The 16,126-nt window shown below is 47.9% G+C and overlaps 1 protein-coding gene across 5 annotated transcripts; it reads right to left on the bottom strand.

Annotated features, from left to right (window-relative positions):
* Positions 1-1,935: 1,935 nt before the first annotated feature.
* On the bottom strand, positions 1,936-15,019 carry PSMD4 (proteasome 26S subunit, non-ATPase 4). 5 transcript variants are annotated; one of them, XM_021921309.2, is made up of 10 exons: positions 14,905-15,019; positions 6,802-6,942; positions 5,375-5,489; positions 4,492-4,578; positions 4,177-4,245; positions 3,802-4,017; positions 3,294-3,411; positions 2,974-3,105; positions 2,825-2,892; positions 1,936-2,250 (listed from the first exon to the last, which is right to left on the bottom strand). In XM_021921309.2, the coding sequence occupies exons 1-10, from the start codon at positions 14,997-14,999 to the stop codon at positions 2,209-2,211; spliced, it is 1,083 nt and encodes a 360-aa protein (XP_021777001.1). In that variant the 5' UTR covers positions 15,000-15,019; the 3' UTR covers positions 1,936-2,208.
* Positions 15,020-16,126: the final 1,107 nt, after the last annotated feature.

Raw genomic sequence — 16,126 nt, 5'->3', positions numbered from 1 at the left:
CCCCATCTCTACTAAAAATACAAAAATTAGACGGGCGTGGTGGCACATGCCTGTAATCCCAGCTACTTGGGAGGCTGAGGCAGCAGAATCGCTTGAACCTGGGAGGCGGAGGTTGCAGTGAGCAGAGATCGTGCCACTGCATTCCAGCCTGGGCAATAAGAGCGAAACTCTGCCTCAAAAACAACAACAAAAAATAAATTATAATATTCTATAGTAAATAGTATAGATAATGCCTGAAATGGAAAAATTAAGAAATAGCCATATAAGTTCATTCTTTGGGAATAAGGAAGTAAGTACAGGAAGAGCTAGCTAAGAAGTTAAATTACTTCTGGGAGTAGGCCTCAAGACTGCAGAGGGTTGGGGCAGGACCCTACCAATTTTTATTACAAATCTAACTTTTAAAACTATATGGGCCAGGCAGGTTGGCTCATACCTATAATCCCAGCACTTTGGGAGGCCAATGTGGGAGGATCACTTGAGCCCAGGAGTTCAAGACCAACCTGGGAAACAGACCCCATCTCTATAAAAAAAATTAAAAATTAGCCTGGCATGGTGGTACACACCTATAGTCCCAGCTACTTGGGAGGCTGAGGCATGAGAATTGCTTGAGCCTGAGAGGCAGAGGTTGCAGTGAGCCAAGACAGCGCCACTGCACTCCAGCCTGGGCGACAGAGTGAGACTCCATCTCAAAAAAAAAAAAAAAAAATTAGCTGGGTGTGGTAGTGTGTGCCTTAGTCCCAGCTACGCAGGAGACTGAGGCAGGGGGATCCTTTAGGCCAGGAGGTTGAGGCTACAGTGAGCTATGATCACACCACTGCACCCCAGCCTGGGCGACAGAGCACAGACTTTAAAATTTTTAAAATATATACTTTTTTTTTTTGAGACAAGAGTCTCCGTCACCCAGGCTGGAATGCAGTGGCACGATCTCGCCTCACTGCAACCTCCGCCTCCCGGGTTCAAGCAATTCTCCTGCCTCAGCCTCCTGAGTAGCTGGGATTACAGGTGTATGCCACCATGCCCAGCTAATTTTTTTTTTTTTTTTTGTATTTTTAGTAGAGACAGAGTTTCACCATATTGGTCAGACTAGTCTTGAACTCCTGACATTGTGATCCGCCCACCTTGGCCTCCCAAAGTACTGGGATTACAGGCGTGAGCCACCACACCCAGCCAAAAAAAACATACTTAAAAAAAAATTATAAAGGGAATAGATGTTCCTTGTGAAATATTTAAACAGTGTGATATAAGGTCTCAAGGTAAGGTTACTTGTAGTGTGGATTTGATGCGTGTACACTGAGAGGAAAACGCCAGCAGGGTGTTTAGGACAGCAGATATTCAGGAGACAGCATAACTGATGCAGGGAGGTGCTGGTGGGAAGGAGGGAGCCAGAGCTTCCTGCCTCAAGACCTTGACTCTGTAAAGATGTCAGGCTTCTGTTGAGAGTAATGGGGGAGTAGAGGAAGGTATAGTAGTTGCTACAAGGAACTGACTTGCAGAGCTGACCAGGGTCACTGAAGGCAGCGAGCAATAGGAAACTACTGTTTGGTGGTGATTCAACTGGTGAGACAGGTCTGAGACAAGTCTGGATTTTGATCCTGGTTCTACCTCTTCATTAGCTAAATATCCTTGGCCAAATAACCTAAACTTGCCGAACCTTAGAAGTACACATGAAAAAACTGAAAAGGTTGAATACCATTCCACACTTGGGGTTCAGCTGTGTCAGAGTGCAGAGTAAAAGTTATTGGCAAGAAGGTGGTTTAAACAAGGTCTTCGTTCATTAGAAATGGAAACATGGCTCCTGGGCCTGTAATCCCGGCACATTAGGAGGCCCAGACAGGTGGAAAGAGAGACATGGAGAACTCAACAAGGAAGGCTCTTCTTTAGGCCAGGTGCTCCTCCTCTCTCTCACACTCAACACCATCACTATTTGAAGCAAGAAAGGAAAAAAAGTTGCCAAGCTTTATTTAGGCTGTAATGGTTACAGATAACACACATCTAACCCTATATTCCGTGCTTCCCATGCAGTCCCCTGAGCAGGCTCAGCTACCCTTTCCCTCCAGTCTCACTTCTTGTCTTCCTCTTTCTTGTCCTTCTTGCCGTCCTTGGTGGCCTGGGAGGCCAGGGAGCCCATAGCATTTCGAATGGCTTCATTGTTGGGATCCACACCTGGGAGGTTCTCTAGGACACTCTGAAGGAACTCGGGGTCCTGCATCACGTCGTAATCATCCTCCTCCTGCAAACAGGCAGTGTGAGCTAAGGGGAGGGTGTGGAGCAGCAGGGAGTAAGCAGGTGTGAAGGACAGGAGCATGCCGCTGCCGGGGCTCCCCTGCCTTCTGACTGTGTGGGGATTCGGGCACCTCTGGCCAAGGTAAGGAAAGGACAAATCAGCAAAATCCTTTCTATGGCATGAATGCAAACAGTTATTACTGACCAAATAGAGGAGGCGCCTGTTAAGAACTCTGTTAATTGAGCTCTGAGGAGAAAAACAGATTCCATCACACTGAGGTTTCCTGCTCTCAAGACACCCAGTTCTCCTTTTTCTTTTTCCCAGACCTTCTTTTCTCCCTCCTGGGTAGACATCCTAGAGAACTGCCCAGGCTGCTCCCACCAGCAAGGAAGGAAAATTACAGAACATGAGGACACTTCTCCAACTTTGACCACTAGCATTGCTACCTTAGCAAGGTTTACATGTAAGAAATGCATATCCATGTGTTTCCCTCTGCTCCTCAAAGGACTTAGCTATGGTAGAAATGCTCCCAGCCTCAGAGGGATGAGGATCTAAATTCAAGGACTTTAAACCTGACGCGGGGGCAGGTTTGGGTCTCACCTTGGCTGGCTCAGATGTGTCCATGGCTGAGCTGGCATCAATGTCTGCTGATTCCGCCTGGCCAAACTCTGAGGAAGAGAGGTCACTCTGTTCAGTTACTCTTCTTCATCCCAGCCCTCTGCCTAGGCACCACCCAGGCTCTGGCTCACCTGCTCCCTGCAGGGACATCTGCATGGCATAAGCAATCTGCTCTTCCTCAGTCATACTGCTTAGGTCAGGAAGCCCAGTGCGGCCAAACTCTTGCTGGCTGATGGTCATCTTCAGCAGGGCATCATCTGAGTCTGGGAAAAGGAAAAGAGGAGCAGGGTAGAATTAATGCCATATCCACACAGGCCAGCCTCCAAAGCCATTCCCCTAGCCCGGCCCTCCCACATATTCCTACTCTGTCAGACCTCCACACTCTCCCTGCAGTGCCTACACCCAGCTTTCAATGTTTAGCATCCCACAGTCCCAGGACTTCAGATTCCACCTCTTTCACCTTCAGTCCCAGTCGTAGCAATCCCGGCCTCAGCAGCAGAAGCTGCAGCTGCCCGCCGGGCCTCCTCCTCCTGCCGCTGCCGCTGCTCTTCCATTGATACACGAAGGGCCTGATGAAGAGCAGGGCACAATCAGGGCTCCCCTGCCCTCACTCCTACAGGGAGCTGGGAAAGTTAGTTGGGGTGTAGGAAAGGAACATAAAGGGGCAGCTTCTGGTTTATCACACAGAGAAGCTAGAGGGATAAGCAGTGGTATGGGATTAAAAAGGACTTGGGAGAAGCCTTGGTTTTCATCAGGGGGAGTGAAAAAGAAAGAGTCTGACATTAGTGCTCCTAGAGATCAGACAGAAGTATAGGGAAGAGGGGGCAAAAGGAGGTCTTGGAATATGAGTTACTGGGAGTCTCTAGGACTGTTCAGCCTGGTAGAAGCTCTGTGAGGTGTGTGCCAGAAAAGAACAAAAAAGGGCCTTTGGGCTCTACCTGGGGTCAACATTTGCTCACCAAGGCCAGCTCAGGATCAGCACTGGGATCTACTCCAAATTCAAAGTCACTGGCACCAAGACCCAGCATGGCACCACCTTCGCCAGCTAAAATCGGAGAACTGATGAGAGCATCAGCCAAGCTGGGCCCAGGAGGCACTGTCACCAGATGAGAACCGGTTCCATCTTTGCCATTCAACGTGTTTACAAAGGCTGTCAGCTTTTCTGTGTTCACCTCCTGGTGAGGAAAGAACACAGGACGCCCTCCTTCAGGCCTTGCTCCCTGTTCTTTGCCATTTCCATACTACTCTGCTACAGTGCCCACACTCCTCAGGGTTAAGGACCATTCTGTTTATAACCAAATTAAGCCAATGCCCTCCAATCAGTCCCTACTCACCTCTTCCCCAAAATTGATAATGTCAACATTTACTTTCTCCTTCTTGAGGCGTTTAGCCAGTTTCACCAGCTGGGAAGAAGGGGAGAAAAATCAAGAAATCTGTTCCATACTCGAGGGGGGAAAGGACCTGCCGCATAAAAGCATACAGAACTCTACTGACCTCCCCAAGGTCCTACAATAGAAAAACTGAATTCTCCACATTCACCTTTCCCCAAAGTCACGAGCCTGATGCCTCTGCCAGGTTCTCCTGAGGGATGAAAGACCTCAGTCCCAAACACTGGCTGCCCACATTCCCCAGCTGCCACTTGGACTCACATCCTTCTCATTGTCCTCCACCGGGCTTCCCACAAAGGCAATGATGCGCATCTTGTGATTCTTGCCCTGTCGGTGCTTCAGAGCCAGCTTGTAAAGGGAGAGGAAGTTCTCAGAGTCAACCAGAGAAATCACTCAGCTCTTTCCTCTGTCACTCGGTTCCGTTTTCTTACAGTTTCTTTGTACCTCAAGTATACCATCTACCATCACGCTCACACAAGATTTAACACCCCCAATTCCTCCCTTTTTGCTATGACTCTCTGTGCATAAAGAAGGGAGGTTAATTCTCCTTTTTTTTTTTTTTTTGAGATGGAGTCTCGCTCTGTCACCCAGGCTGGAGTGCAGTGGCACGATCTCGGCTCACTGCAACCTCCACCTCCTGGGTTCCAGCGATTATCCTGCCTCAGCCTCCCGAGTACTGGCCAATTTTTATATTTTTAGTAAAGATGGAGTTTTACCACGTTGGGCAGACTGGTCTCGAACTCCTGACCTCAGGTGACCCTCCCAAAGTGCTGGGATTACAGGTGTGAGCCACTGCACCCAGCCTTTTTTTTTTTTTTTTTTTTTTTAAAAAAAAAAAACAGAAACACGGTCTCGCTATGTGCCAGGTCTTAAACTGCTGGCCTTCAGCAATCCTCCTCCCTTGGCCTCCCAAACTGCTGGGATTACAGGCGTGAGCTACCACACCCAACCTTAATTCTCAATTCTAGGGATTTTTCCCCTTACAACCCTCAACTACCCTTGACTCATCCCCCATATCCTTTCTATGCCAAGTTAACTTTCTCTTGCTCTGGTCCTAGCTCAGGAATCCAGGGGAGAAATAAGTATGATGGAGGCAGGACCTAAGAGCAGGCAGAAACAGTCCAGAGAACCCAGTAGGACTCACATGGGCCACGCGGATACCAGTGCAGAAGGTGATCTTGCCCTTGGGTTGGACAGTGTGCAGCTTGGACAGGATACGGCCAGTGTCTGGGGTGAGTGTGGTCAGCACTTCACAGTCACTGGGATGTAGGAAAAGCATTTCAGTGAGTTCAGGTCAGCACAACTACCTCTAAACTGTGTCTGAGTTTTCTTTAAAGACCTGGATAATAACCACTATTTCTATTCTAACTGTAATCTCTATTCTTCTTTTTTATTTTTTGAGACAAAGTCTTGCTCTGTCACCCAGGCTGGAGTGCAGTGGCACAATCTTGGCTCACTGCAATCTCCGCCTCCTGGGTTCAAGGGATTCTCCTGCCTCAGTCTCCTGAATAGCTCGGATTACAGATGTGCATCACCTGGCTAATTTTTGTATTTTTAGTAGAGACAGGGTTTTGCCATGTTGGCCAGGCTGGTCTCGAACTCCTGACCTCAAGTGATCCGTCTGCCTTGGCCTCCCAGAATGCAGGGATTACAGGTGTGAGCCACTGTGCTTGGCCTCTATTCTTCTTAATCAAATATCTAGTATTTAATGGAAACCAAGCACAGAAATAATTAAGTGGTTGGCTTTGTAAGAAACCTGCCCTCTACTTCCAAATGTTTTCCCCTAACTCCTTTTAAAGGCTCACAGGGCCCTGAGAATCCACCAAAATAACGATGCTACTTTGTATCTCTCCTGTCTTCTCCACCTCCAGACCCATTTTCCCAGCTAACACTATGTACACTGGAGTGGGAGGCTACTCATTTAAGAATTATCAGTTCCTAAAACAAAACACTTTTAGGGTAAAAGGATGTGTGATATATGCCTAGGGGCTCTGATCCAAAAATTTCTTTTTCTCTTTTTTTTTTTTTTTGAGATAGAGTCTCATTCTGTCACCCACGCTGGTGTGCAGTGGTATGATCTTGGCTCACTGCAACCTCCGCCTCCAGGGTTCAAGCGATTCTCCTGCCTCAGGCTCCTGAGTAGCTGAGATTGCAGGTACCCACCACCACGCCTGGCTAATTTTTGTATTTTTAGTAGAGACAGGGTTTTGCCCTGTTACCCAGGCTGGTCTCAAACTCCTGGGATTACAAACGTGAGCCACTGCGCCCAGCCCAAAATCACTTTTCACTGACTTTAAAATATATTATGAAATTTCACCCCTTACCCTAGCCCTGCCCAACAAACAATAAAAAGAAACAGAAATTTCACCCCAGGAGATTTAGCTTCTGTACTGTATTAAATTAAACCGAGCAGGTTAATACAAAAAACAAGTTGCTATTAACATTTACACTAAAAAGTGAAGAAGGCAATCTAGGAAGGTGATGGGCAAAAGCAGCCTCAAGGAATCTACAGAAGAGTAGCATGTAACAACCACCCACCTACTGAGTCCCCTCCTCCTCTGTCCCCCATACTTAGCCAGTGTGATAAGGCCCACGTTGTTCTCGGGGTTGCTGCGGGTCTTTGAATGACAAACTATGTTGACAGCGTCCTGCTGGGCCTGCAGCCGGGTGGGTAAGAAGTCTCCATTCCGCATATACTCACTGTTGTCCACACTGCCAGATTAGGGTTGAAGGACAAGAGAGAAGAAATGTAGAAGTTCTCCAAAACCTTCTCTCCAGTTCCAGGGGCCCCCTATAGCAGCAGCTCTCAGTCTTCATAGAATCACCTGTAGCTTTTTTTTCCTTTTTTAAATATACAGATGATCAAGCCTTAGCCCACATTTATTGACTCAGAATAACCAATGAGGAATTTTTTTTTTTTTTTTTTTTTTGAGGCAGGGTCTTGCTCTGTCACTCAGGTGGAGTAGAGCGGTGCACTCATGGCTCACTGCAGCGTCCACCTCCTGGGCTCAAGTGATCCTCTCACCTCAGCCTCCCAAGTAGCTGGGATTATAGGTGCGAGCCACCACGCCCAGCTACCTTTTAAATTGTTTTGTAGAGACAGGGGTCTAAATATGTTGCCCAAGCTGGTCTTGAACTTCTGAGCTCAAGTGATCCTCCTGCCTCTACCTCCCCAAGTGCTGGGATAACACGTGTGAGCCACCTGTTATCTGTGTTTCAGATAATCACCTGTTTCACCTGTGCCCAGCCAAAAAAATTTTTAAATCTTTACAAAGTGATTCTGATGAGCTCCAAAGGTGGTGATCTACTGATGAACCACAGCACCTTCTTATAAGCTGCACTTAAGTGCTACTAAGCTTTGTCATGGATAAATAATTTAACCCTCCCATTAAATGGCAGTAATCCAAATACAAGAAATGAAGAAGGTAACTTAAAAATATCTATAGCTGGGCGTGGTGGCTCACGTCTGTAATCCCAGCACTTTGGGAGGCTGAGGCGGGCAGATCACCTGAGGTCAGGAGTTCGAGACCAGCCTGACCAACATGTAGAAACCCTGTCTCTACTAAAAATTAAAAATTAGCTGGGCATGGTGGCACATGCCTGTAATCCCACCTACTTGGGAGGCTGAGACAGGAGAATCACCTGAACCCAGGAGGTGGAGGTTGTGGTGATCACGCCATTGCACTGTAGCCTGGGCAACAAAAGCAAAACTTCGTCTCAAAAAAAAAAAAGAAAAAAAAAATCTATAAAATAGGCTGGGCATGGTGGCTTATGCCTGCAATCCCAGCACTTTGGGAGGTGGAGGCAGGTGTATCACTTGAAGTCAGGAGTTCGAGTCCAGTGTTGGCTAACATCGTGAAACCCCGTCTCTACTAAAAATACAATAATTAGCGAGGCGTGGTGGTACACACTTGTAGTCCCAGCTACTCAGGAGGCTGAGGCAGGAGAATTGCTTGAACCCGGGAGGCCAAGGTTGCAGTGAGTTGAGATCACGCCACTGCACTCCAGCCTGGGCGACAAAGTGAGACTCCGTCAAAAAAAAAAAAAAAAAATCTAGAAAATAGGGCCAGGCGTGGTGGCTCACACCTGTAATCCCAGCACTTTGCGGGGCTGAGGCGGGCAGATCACTTGAGCTCAGGAGTTTGAGACCACACTGGCAAACATGGTGAAACTCCATCTCTACTAAAAAATATAAAAATTAGCCAGGGGTGGTGGCGGGCGCCTGTAATCCCAGCTACTTGGGTAACTGAGGCAGAAGAATCACTTGAACCCAAGAGGTGGAGGTTGCACTGAGCTGAGATCGTGCCACTACCTAAAAAAAAAAAGTCTATAAAATAACACACACTTGGCAGCACTGAATGCAGAAAAGTACAATCCAATCCTCATTAAATGCTTAACAGCTTCGACAGCTGAACTGAATGGTAAAAATGAGGTTTTGTGGATCTGAAGTCTCACCTTAGATCCCTGCAACTTTTCATGATCTAAAAGCATCCAGATAATGTGAAATATAATCTCGAGTTTCTCAAAGACCAAAAGAAGGCAGGTAAGTGATGCAGTTATATAAGCTCCTATAAGGATCAATTCTTGATGACCTCTGAGGTCCCTAAGAGCTCTAATAGTTAAGGTTCTACCTGTGCTAACGGACGGAAGCAGTGCCCTAAATGAGATACCTCATTTCTTTCTTTTTTTTTCTTTCTTTCTTTTTTGAGACAGAGTTTCGCTCTTGTTGCCCAGGCTGGAGTGCAATGGCACAATCTTGGCTCACCGCAACCTCCGCCTCCGAGGTTCAAGCAATTCTCCTCCCTCAGCCTCCCAAGTAGCTGGGATAACAGGCATGCACCACCACGCCCCGCTAATTTTGTATTTTTAGTAGACGCAGGGTTTCTCCATGTTGGTCAGGCTGGTCTCGAACTCCCGATCTTAGATGATCCACCCATGTCAACCTACCGAAGTACTGGGATTACAGGTGTGAGCCACTGCACCTGGCCTTCATTTCTTCTTTTTAAAATTTTATCTATTTTTTAGGCTGGGCATGGTGGCTCACGTCTGTAATCCCAGCACTTTGGGAGGCCGAGAAGGGAGAATCGCTTGAGCCCAGGAGTTGAAGAACAGCCTGGACAACACAGGGAGACCCGGTCTCTACAAAAAAAAAATTTTCATTTATTTTTCATTTTACAGAGATAGAGTCTCACTTTGTTGCCCAGGCTAGTCACAAAGTCCTAGACTCATGCAGTCCTCCTGCCTTGGCCTCCCAAAGTGCTGGGATTATAGGTGTGAGCCACGGCACCTGGCCAAGACATCTCATTTCTATTGGCAAGAAAAATATGAGCTTGTGTCATTTTTTTTCTTTAGTATGCTTTGTCTGGCAATAAATCAAAAATGGTAAAGAGAGGTAATTAAGAAGGTACTAGAAAACAAGTATTAATAGAAAAGGGAATACAGGTTGAGTACACCTAATCAGAAACGATTGAGATCCAAAATGCCCCAAATCAGAAAGTTTTTGAATGCTGACATGATGTTCAAAGGAAATTATCGGCCGGGCGCGGTGGCTCAAGCCTGTAATCCCAGCACTTTGGGAGGCCGAGATGGGCGGATCACGAGGTCAGGAGATCGAGACCATCCTGGCTGACACGGTGAAACCCTGTCTCTACTAAAAAATACAAAAAAAAAAAAAAAAAAAAAGAAAAAAAACTAGCCGGGCGAGGTGGCAGGCGCCTGTAGTCCCAGCTACTCGGGAGGCTGAGGCAGCAGAATGGCGTGAACCCGGGAGGCGGAGCTTGCAGTGAGCTGAGATCCGGCCACTGCACTCCAGCCTGGGCGACAGAGCGAGACTCCGTCTCAAAAAAAAAAAAAAAAAAAAAAAGGAAACTATCACTGGAGCACTTCAGACCTCCAGATTAGGAATACTCCCCTGGTTAAGTATAATGTAAATATTCCAAAATCTGACAAAAATCCAAAATCCGAAACACATCTAGTCCTAGCCATTTCAGATAGGGAATACTCAACCTGTCTAGGATAGTGTTGAGGCACAGTTTCAAGCGCAGGCACAGGTTCAAACATAGTCATAGCTCACTGTAGCCTCAACCTCCCAGGCTCAATAGATCTTCCCACCTCAACCTCCCGAGTAGCTGGGACCACAGATATGCATCACCACACGGGCTAATTTTTGTATTTTCAGTAGAGACAGGGTTTCACCATGTTGGCCAGGTTGGTTTTGAGCTCCTGACCTCAGATGATCTGCCCGCCTCAGCCTGTCAAAGTGCTGGGATTACAGGTGTGAGCCACCGCACCTGGCCATTTCACATATTTTTTGAGAGAGGATCTTGCTCTGTCACCCCGGCTGGAGAGCAGTGGTGAAATCACAGCTCACTGTAGCCTCAAACTCCTGGGCTTAACCCCTCCTCCTGCCTCAGCCTCCTAAGTAGCTGGGATTACCGCCAAAACCTTTATTTTAAAAGAGAATACAGGCTGGGTGTGATGGCTCATGCCTATAATCCCAGCACTTAGGGAGGCCAAGGAGGGAGGCTCTCCTGAGCCGCCCAAGAGTTCAAGACCAGCCTGATCAATATGGCAAAACCCCATCTCTACAAAAAATACAAAAATTAGCTGAGCATGGTGGTGTGTGCCTATAGCCCCAGCTATTCAGGAGGCCGAGGCAGGAGGATCAATTGAGCCCTGGAGGTCGAGGCTGCAGTGAGCCAAGATCACACCACTGCACTCCACCCTAGGTAACAGAATGAGACCCTGTCTCCCAAAAAAAAAAGCACACTCAAAAAGGGTAATACAATGGCACATGCGTAGGGCAGTCACATCAACAGCAGGTTCCCCATGATGCCCCACATGGGGCCAAGAACTGTGTGCATACTGCCGGGAGTGGTGACTCGCGCCTGTAACCCCAGCACTTTGGAAGGCTGAGGAGGGCGGATCACCAGGTCAGGAGTTCGAGACCAGTCTGACCAACATGGAGAAACCCCGTCTCTACTAAAAATACAAAATTAGCGGGGCATGGTGGCACATGCCTGTAATCCCAGCTACTAGGGAGGGTGAGGCAGGACAATTGCTTGAACCTGGGAGGCGGAGGCTGCGGTGAGCCAAGATCGCGCCATTGCACTGCAGCCTGGGCAACAAGAGCGAGACTGGGTCTCAAAAAAAAAAAAAAAAAAGAACTACGTGCATACTGCCACAAAAATAATAAAATACCTTGGCTGGACGCGGTGGCTCACGCCTGTAATGTCAGCACTCTGAGACGCTGAGGCGGGCGGATCACCTGAGGTCAGGTGTTCGAGATCAGCCTGACCAATATGATGAAACCGCATCTCTACTAAAAATACAGAAAAAAAATTACCTGGTCATGGTGGCAGGCGCCTGTAATCCCAGCTACTCGGGAGGCTGGGACAGGAGAATCCCTTGAACCCGGGAGGCGGAGGTTGCAGTGAGCCGAGATGGCACCACTGCACTCCAGCCTGGGCAACAAGAGCGAGACTCCATCTCAGAAAAACAAACAAAACAAACAAACAAAAAAAACAAACCTAGGAATACAACTAACCAGGGAGATGAAAGATCTCTACAATGAGAATTACAAAATACTGCTCAAATAAAGAAGATACAAACAAGTGGAAAAACATCCCACGCTCATGAATAGGAAGAATCAGTATCATTAACATGGCCATACTGCCAGGCATGGTGGCTCACACCTATAATTCAAGCACTTTGGAAGGCCGAGGTGGGCAGATCACTTGAGGCCAGGAGCTCAAGACCAGCCCGGCCAACATGGCCAAACCCCATCTTTGCTAAAAATACAAAAAATAAGCCAGGTATAATGGCAGGTGCCTGGAATCCTAGCTACTTGGAAGGCTGAGGCACAATAATCACTTGAACCTGGGAGGCGGAGGTTGCAGTGAGCTGAGATCACACCACTGCACTCCAGCCTGGGCGACAGAGCAAAACTCTGTCTTATAAATAAATAAATAAACAAACAAACAAACAAGCCATACTGCCCAAAGCAATTTACAGATTCAATGCTACTCCTATCAAACTACCAAGGACATTCTTCAAAGAACTAGAAAAAACTATTTGAAAATTCATATGGAACCAACAAAGAGCCGGAAAAGTCAAGGCAATCCTAAGCTAAAAGAACAAAGCTGGAGGCAACTTCACCCAACTTCAAACTACTACTACAGGACTACAATAACCAAAACCACACGGTATTGGTACAAAAACAGGCACAGAAACCAATGGGACAAAATAGAGAGTCTAGAAATAAGGCTGCACACCTATGACCATCTGCTCTTGGACAAAGCTGACAAAAGCAGTGAGGAGAAAGAGTCCCTATTCAATAACTGGTGCTGGCATAACTGGCTAGCCATATGCAGAAGATTGAAGATGGACCCCTTTCTTAAACCATACACAAAAATTAACTGAAGACGGATTAAAGACTTACTGTAAAACTCAAAACTATAAAAATCCTGGAAGATGGGCCGGGCACAGTAGCTCACGCCTGTAATCCTAGCACTTTGGGAGGCTGAGGCGGGTGGATCACCTGAGGTCAGGAGTTTGAGACCAGCCTGACCAACATGGAGAAACCCTGTCTCTACTAAAAACACAAAATTAGCTAGGTATGGTGGCACATGCCTGTAATCCCAGCTACTCGGGAGGCTAAGGCAGGAGAATCGCTTGAACCCGGGAGATGGAGGTTGCAGTGAGCCGAAGGTTGCAGTGAGCCAAGACTGTGCCATTGCACTCCAGCCTGGGCAGTAAGAACAACAACAAAAAAAAAAGTGGGCAAAGGAGCCAGGCGTGGTGGCTCAACACCTGTATTCCCTGAAGTTTGGGAGGCTGAGTCGGGTGGATCATCTGAGCTCAAGAGTTTGAAACCAGCCTGGCCAACATGATGAAATCCCGTCTCTACTAAAAATACAAAAAATTAGCTGGGCATGGTGGTGGACACCTGTAATCCCAGTTACTCAGGAGGCTGAGGCAGGAGAATCACTTGAACCCAGGAGGCGGAGGTTGCAGTGAGCTGAGATGGCACCACTGCACTCAATCTGGGCAAGAAGGGCAAAACTCCATCTCAAAAAGAAAAAAAAAAAGTGGGCAAAGGACATGAACAGATATTAGATACTTTATTTTTATTTATTTATGTATTTATTTGAGAGGGAGTCTCACTCAGTCGCCCAGGCTGGAGTGCAGTGGCACCATCTCGGCTCACTGCAACCTCCACCTCTGGGGTTCAAATGATTCTCCCACCTCAGCCTCCGAAGTAGCTGGGACTGCAGGCGCCCACCACCGCGCCTGGCTAAATTTTGTATTTTTAGTAGAAACAGGGTTTCACCATGTTGGCCAGGCTAGTCAGGAACTCCTGACCTCAGGTGATACACCCACTTCGGCCTTCCAAAGTGCTGGGATTACAGATCTGAGCCACCGCGCCTGGCCACTTTTCAAAAGACATACTATACGGCCAACAAGCATATGAAAAAAACCCCAGTATCACTGATCGTTAGAGAAATGCAAATAAATCAAAACCACAATGAGATACCACCTAACACCAGTCAGAATGGCTATCCTAAAAAGTCAAAAAAGAAGCTGGCAAGGTTGCGAGAAAAGAGAACACTGGTATACCGTTGGTGCAAGTGTAAATTAGTTCAATCATTGAGAATCACTTGAACCCAGGAGGCGGAGGCTGCAGTGAGCCGGATTGGGCCACTGCACTCCAGTTCGGGCGACAGAGCGAGACTGTCTCAAAAAAAATTATTCATCGTTTATCTGAAATTCAAATTTCACTGGGCATCCTGTATGTTACCTGGCAACGCTATGCTCCCCCAAAAAACTAAAAAGACGAAATCTCATAGGTGTCTGTCTCACCCAATTGGTGATTTGTGTTCGTCAACTATTCTGTATTACATTCAATGATTACAGGTAGAAGGAACTCTTGCAATCCTGCAAAAATTTATGTCCTCCCCATCTAATGTGACTCCTAATAGGTACTCAGCCCAAGCCTGAGACTGGCGAAGACAGCTACCTCACCGGATAAAGCCTTTGTGTCAGACAGCCCTGGGTTTAAATCTTGACTCCACCACTTAACTAGCTGTGTGATTTTGGACAAATCACTCAAAATCGCTGAGACTCGGTATCCTGAACCGTAAAACGGAGAGATAATTTACCTTAAGGTGTGGTTGTGAGGTTTAAGTGAGATAAACAAAATGACTGATACATAAAAAGCAATCTGTAAATGGTACCCTTGAAGATGACACAGGGAAAGGTAATGAAGTTAGAGACGAGGGAATGGGGAGAGGAAGGGATTAATAATCTATTTTTCTAATAGACATTATTTTGCGAAGAAAGGAGGGCAGAAAACTATTACGATGAGTCGGAGAAGCAGAACTGTGGCTAAGGACAGACCCGGGCTGCTCTAGAGAAGACGGCGCTAGAACAGAGAAAGGCAGCAGGAATGACCGGTCAATGACCGTCCCCCTGGGGGTGAGAGGGGTAACCAGGGACTGTCTGCCACTCCACGGCCCCGGGATGACTCAGGGACTCCAGCGGGCTCCTAACCTCCAGGCCCAGGGCCGCCTCTCGCCCATGAGCTCCCGGCCCCCACCCCAGACCCGCCCTGCGTTGGCGCCACACGCGCCCGGGACCCAGCTGTGCCCCTCCTGCCCCGAGGTAGCTCCTCACCACACCATAGTGCTTTCCAACACCATCTTGCCACCTTCCTCCCTCCCGACCGGTTCTCCGGGACGGCCTAACAACAACTCCTCCAATTGGCCCATCGCTCTTCACCAATCACAGACCTCGGCTTGGCCAGCAGCTTCCGCCTCCGTCCCCCGTGTTGCGTTCTGGGAGTTGTAGGCACCGCCAAACAAATGGGCTTCTTTTTTTTTTTTTTTTTTTTTTTTTTTGAGAAGGAGTCTGGCTCTGTGGCCCAGACTGGAGTACAGTGGCCGGATCTCAGCTCACTGCAAGCTCCGCCTTCCGGGTTTACGCCATTCTCCTGCCTCAGGCTCCCGAGTAGCTGGGAACACAGACGCCCGCCACCTCGCCCGGCTAGTTTTTTGGATTTTTTAGTAGAGACGGGGTTTCACCGTGTTAGCCAGGATGGTCTCGATCTCCTGACCTCGTGATCCGCCCGTCTCGGCCTCCCAAAGTGCTGGGATTACAGGCTTGAGCCTCCGCGCCTGGCCCCCAAATGGGCTTCTTGTGGGTAGTTGAAGGGAATCGCGGTAACACAACAGGATCTAGCCTCTACTTTCCCTGCCATTGCAGTTCCCAGTTGGGGTTTCCCGCTGGCCGGATCTCAGAGGAGCTATGGAGGAACCTTTGAAAGTGCTGTGTCGGTTCCAGCTTCGTCATTTTAAAAAAAAAGTGTCGGGATCGGCCGAACGCGGTGGCTCACGCCTGTTATTCTAGCACTTTGGGAGGCCAAGGCGGGCGGATCACGAAGTCAGGAGTTCGAGACCAGCCTGACCAGCATGGTGAAACCCTGTATCTACTAAAAATACAAAAAATTAGCCGGGCATGGTGGCGCACGCCTGTAATCCTAGCTGCTCGGGAGGCTGAGGCAGGAGTATTACTTGAACCCGGGAGACGGAGATTGCAATGAGCCGAGATTGCACCACTGCACTCAAGCGTGGGCAACAGAGTGAGACCCCATCTTAAAAAAAAAAAAAAAAAAAACTAGCCAGGCATAGTGGCGGGCACCTGTAATCCCAGCTACTCTGGAGGCTGAGGAAGGAGAATCGCTTGAACCCGGGAGGCAGAAATTGCAGTGAGCAGAGATCAGGCCACTGCATTCCAGCCTGGGGGACAGAGTGAGACTCCGTCTCAAAAAAAAAAAAAAAAAGTAGAGATCACTAATGACTTTCTACAGCCCTCAGTTCCCTGTAGAATTTTAATTCAA

This window comes from Papio anubis, chromosome 1 (genome assembly GCF_008728515.1).
Source record: "Papio anubis isolate 15944 chromosome 1, Panubis1.0, whole genome shotgun sequence".
NCBI lineage: Eukaryota > Metazoa > Chordata > Mammalia > Primates > Cercopithecidae > Papio > Papio anubis.
The sequence above is the reverse complement of the archived record's forward strand: the minus strand, read 5'-3'. Positions and strand labels throughout refer to the sequence as shown.

Bases quoted from the DNA above. Each gene is read 5' to 3' on its own strand.
- PSMD4 (XM_009180902.3), bottom strand. From the start codon at position 14,999: ATGGGCCAATTGGAGGAGTTGTTGTTAGGCCGTCCCGGAGAACCGGTC. The intron at 4,579-5,374 runs GTGAGTCCTACT...TCCCTTTACAAG, and splicing joins CTGGTATCCGCGTGGCCCAT to CTGGCTCTGAAGCACCGACA. The intron at 3,412-3,801 runs GTGAGCAAATGT...GCTCTTCATCAG, and splicing joins CTGATCCTGAGCTGGCCTTG to GCCCTTCGTGTATCAATGGA.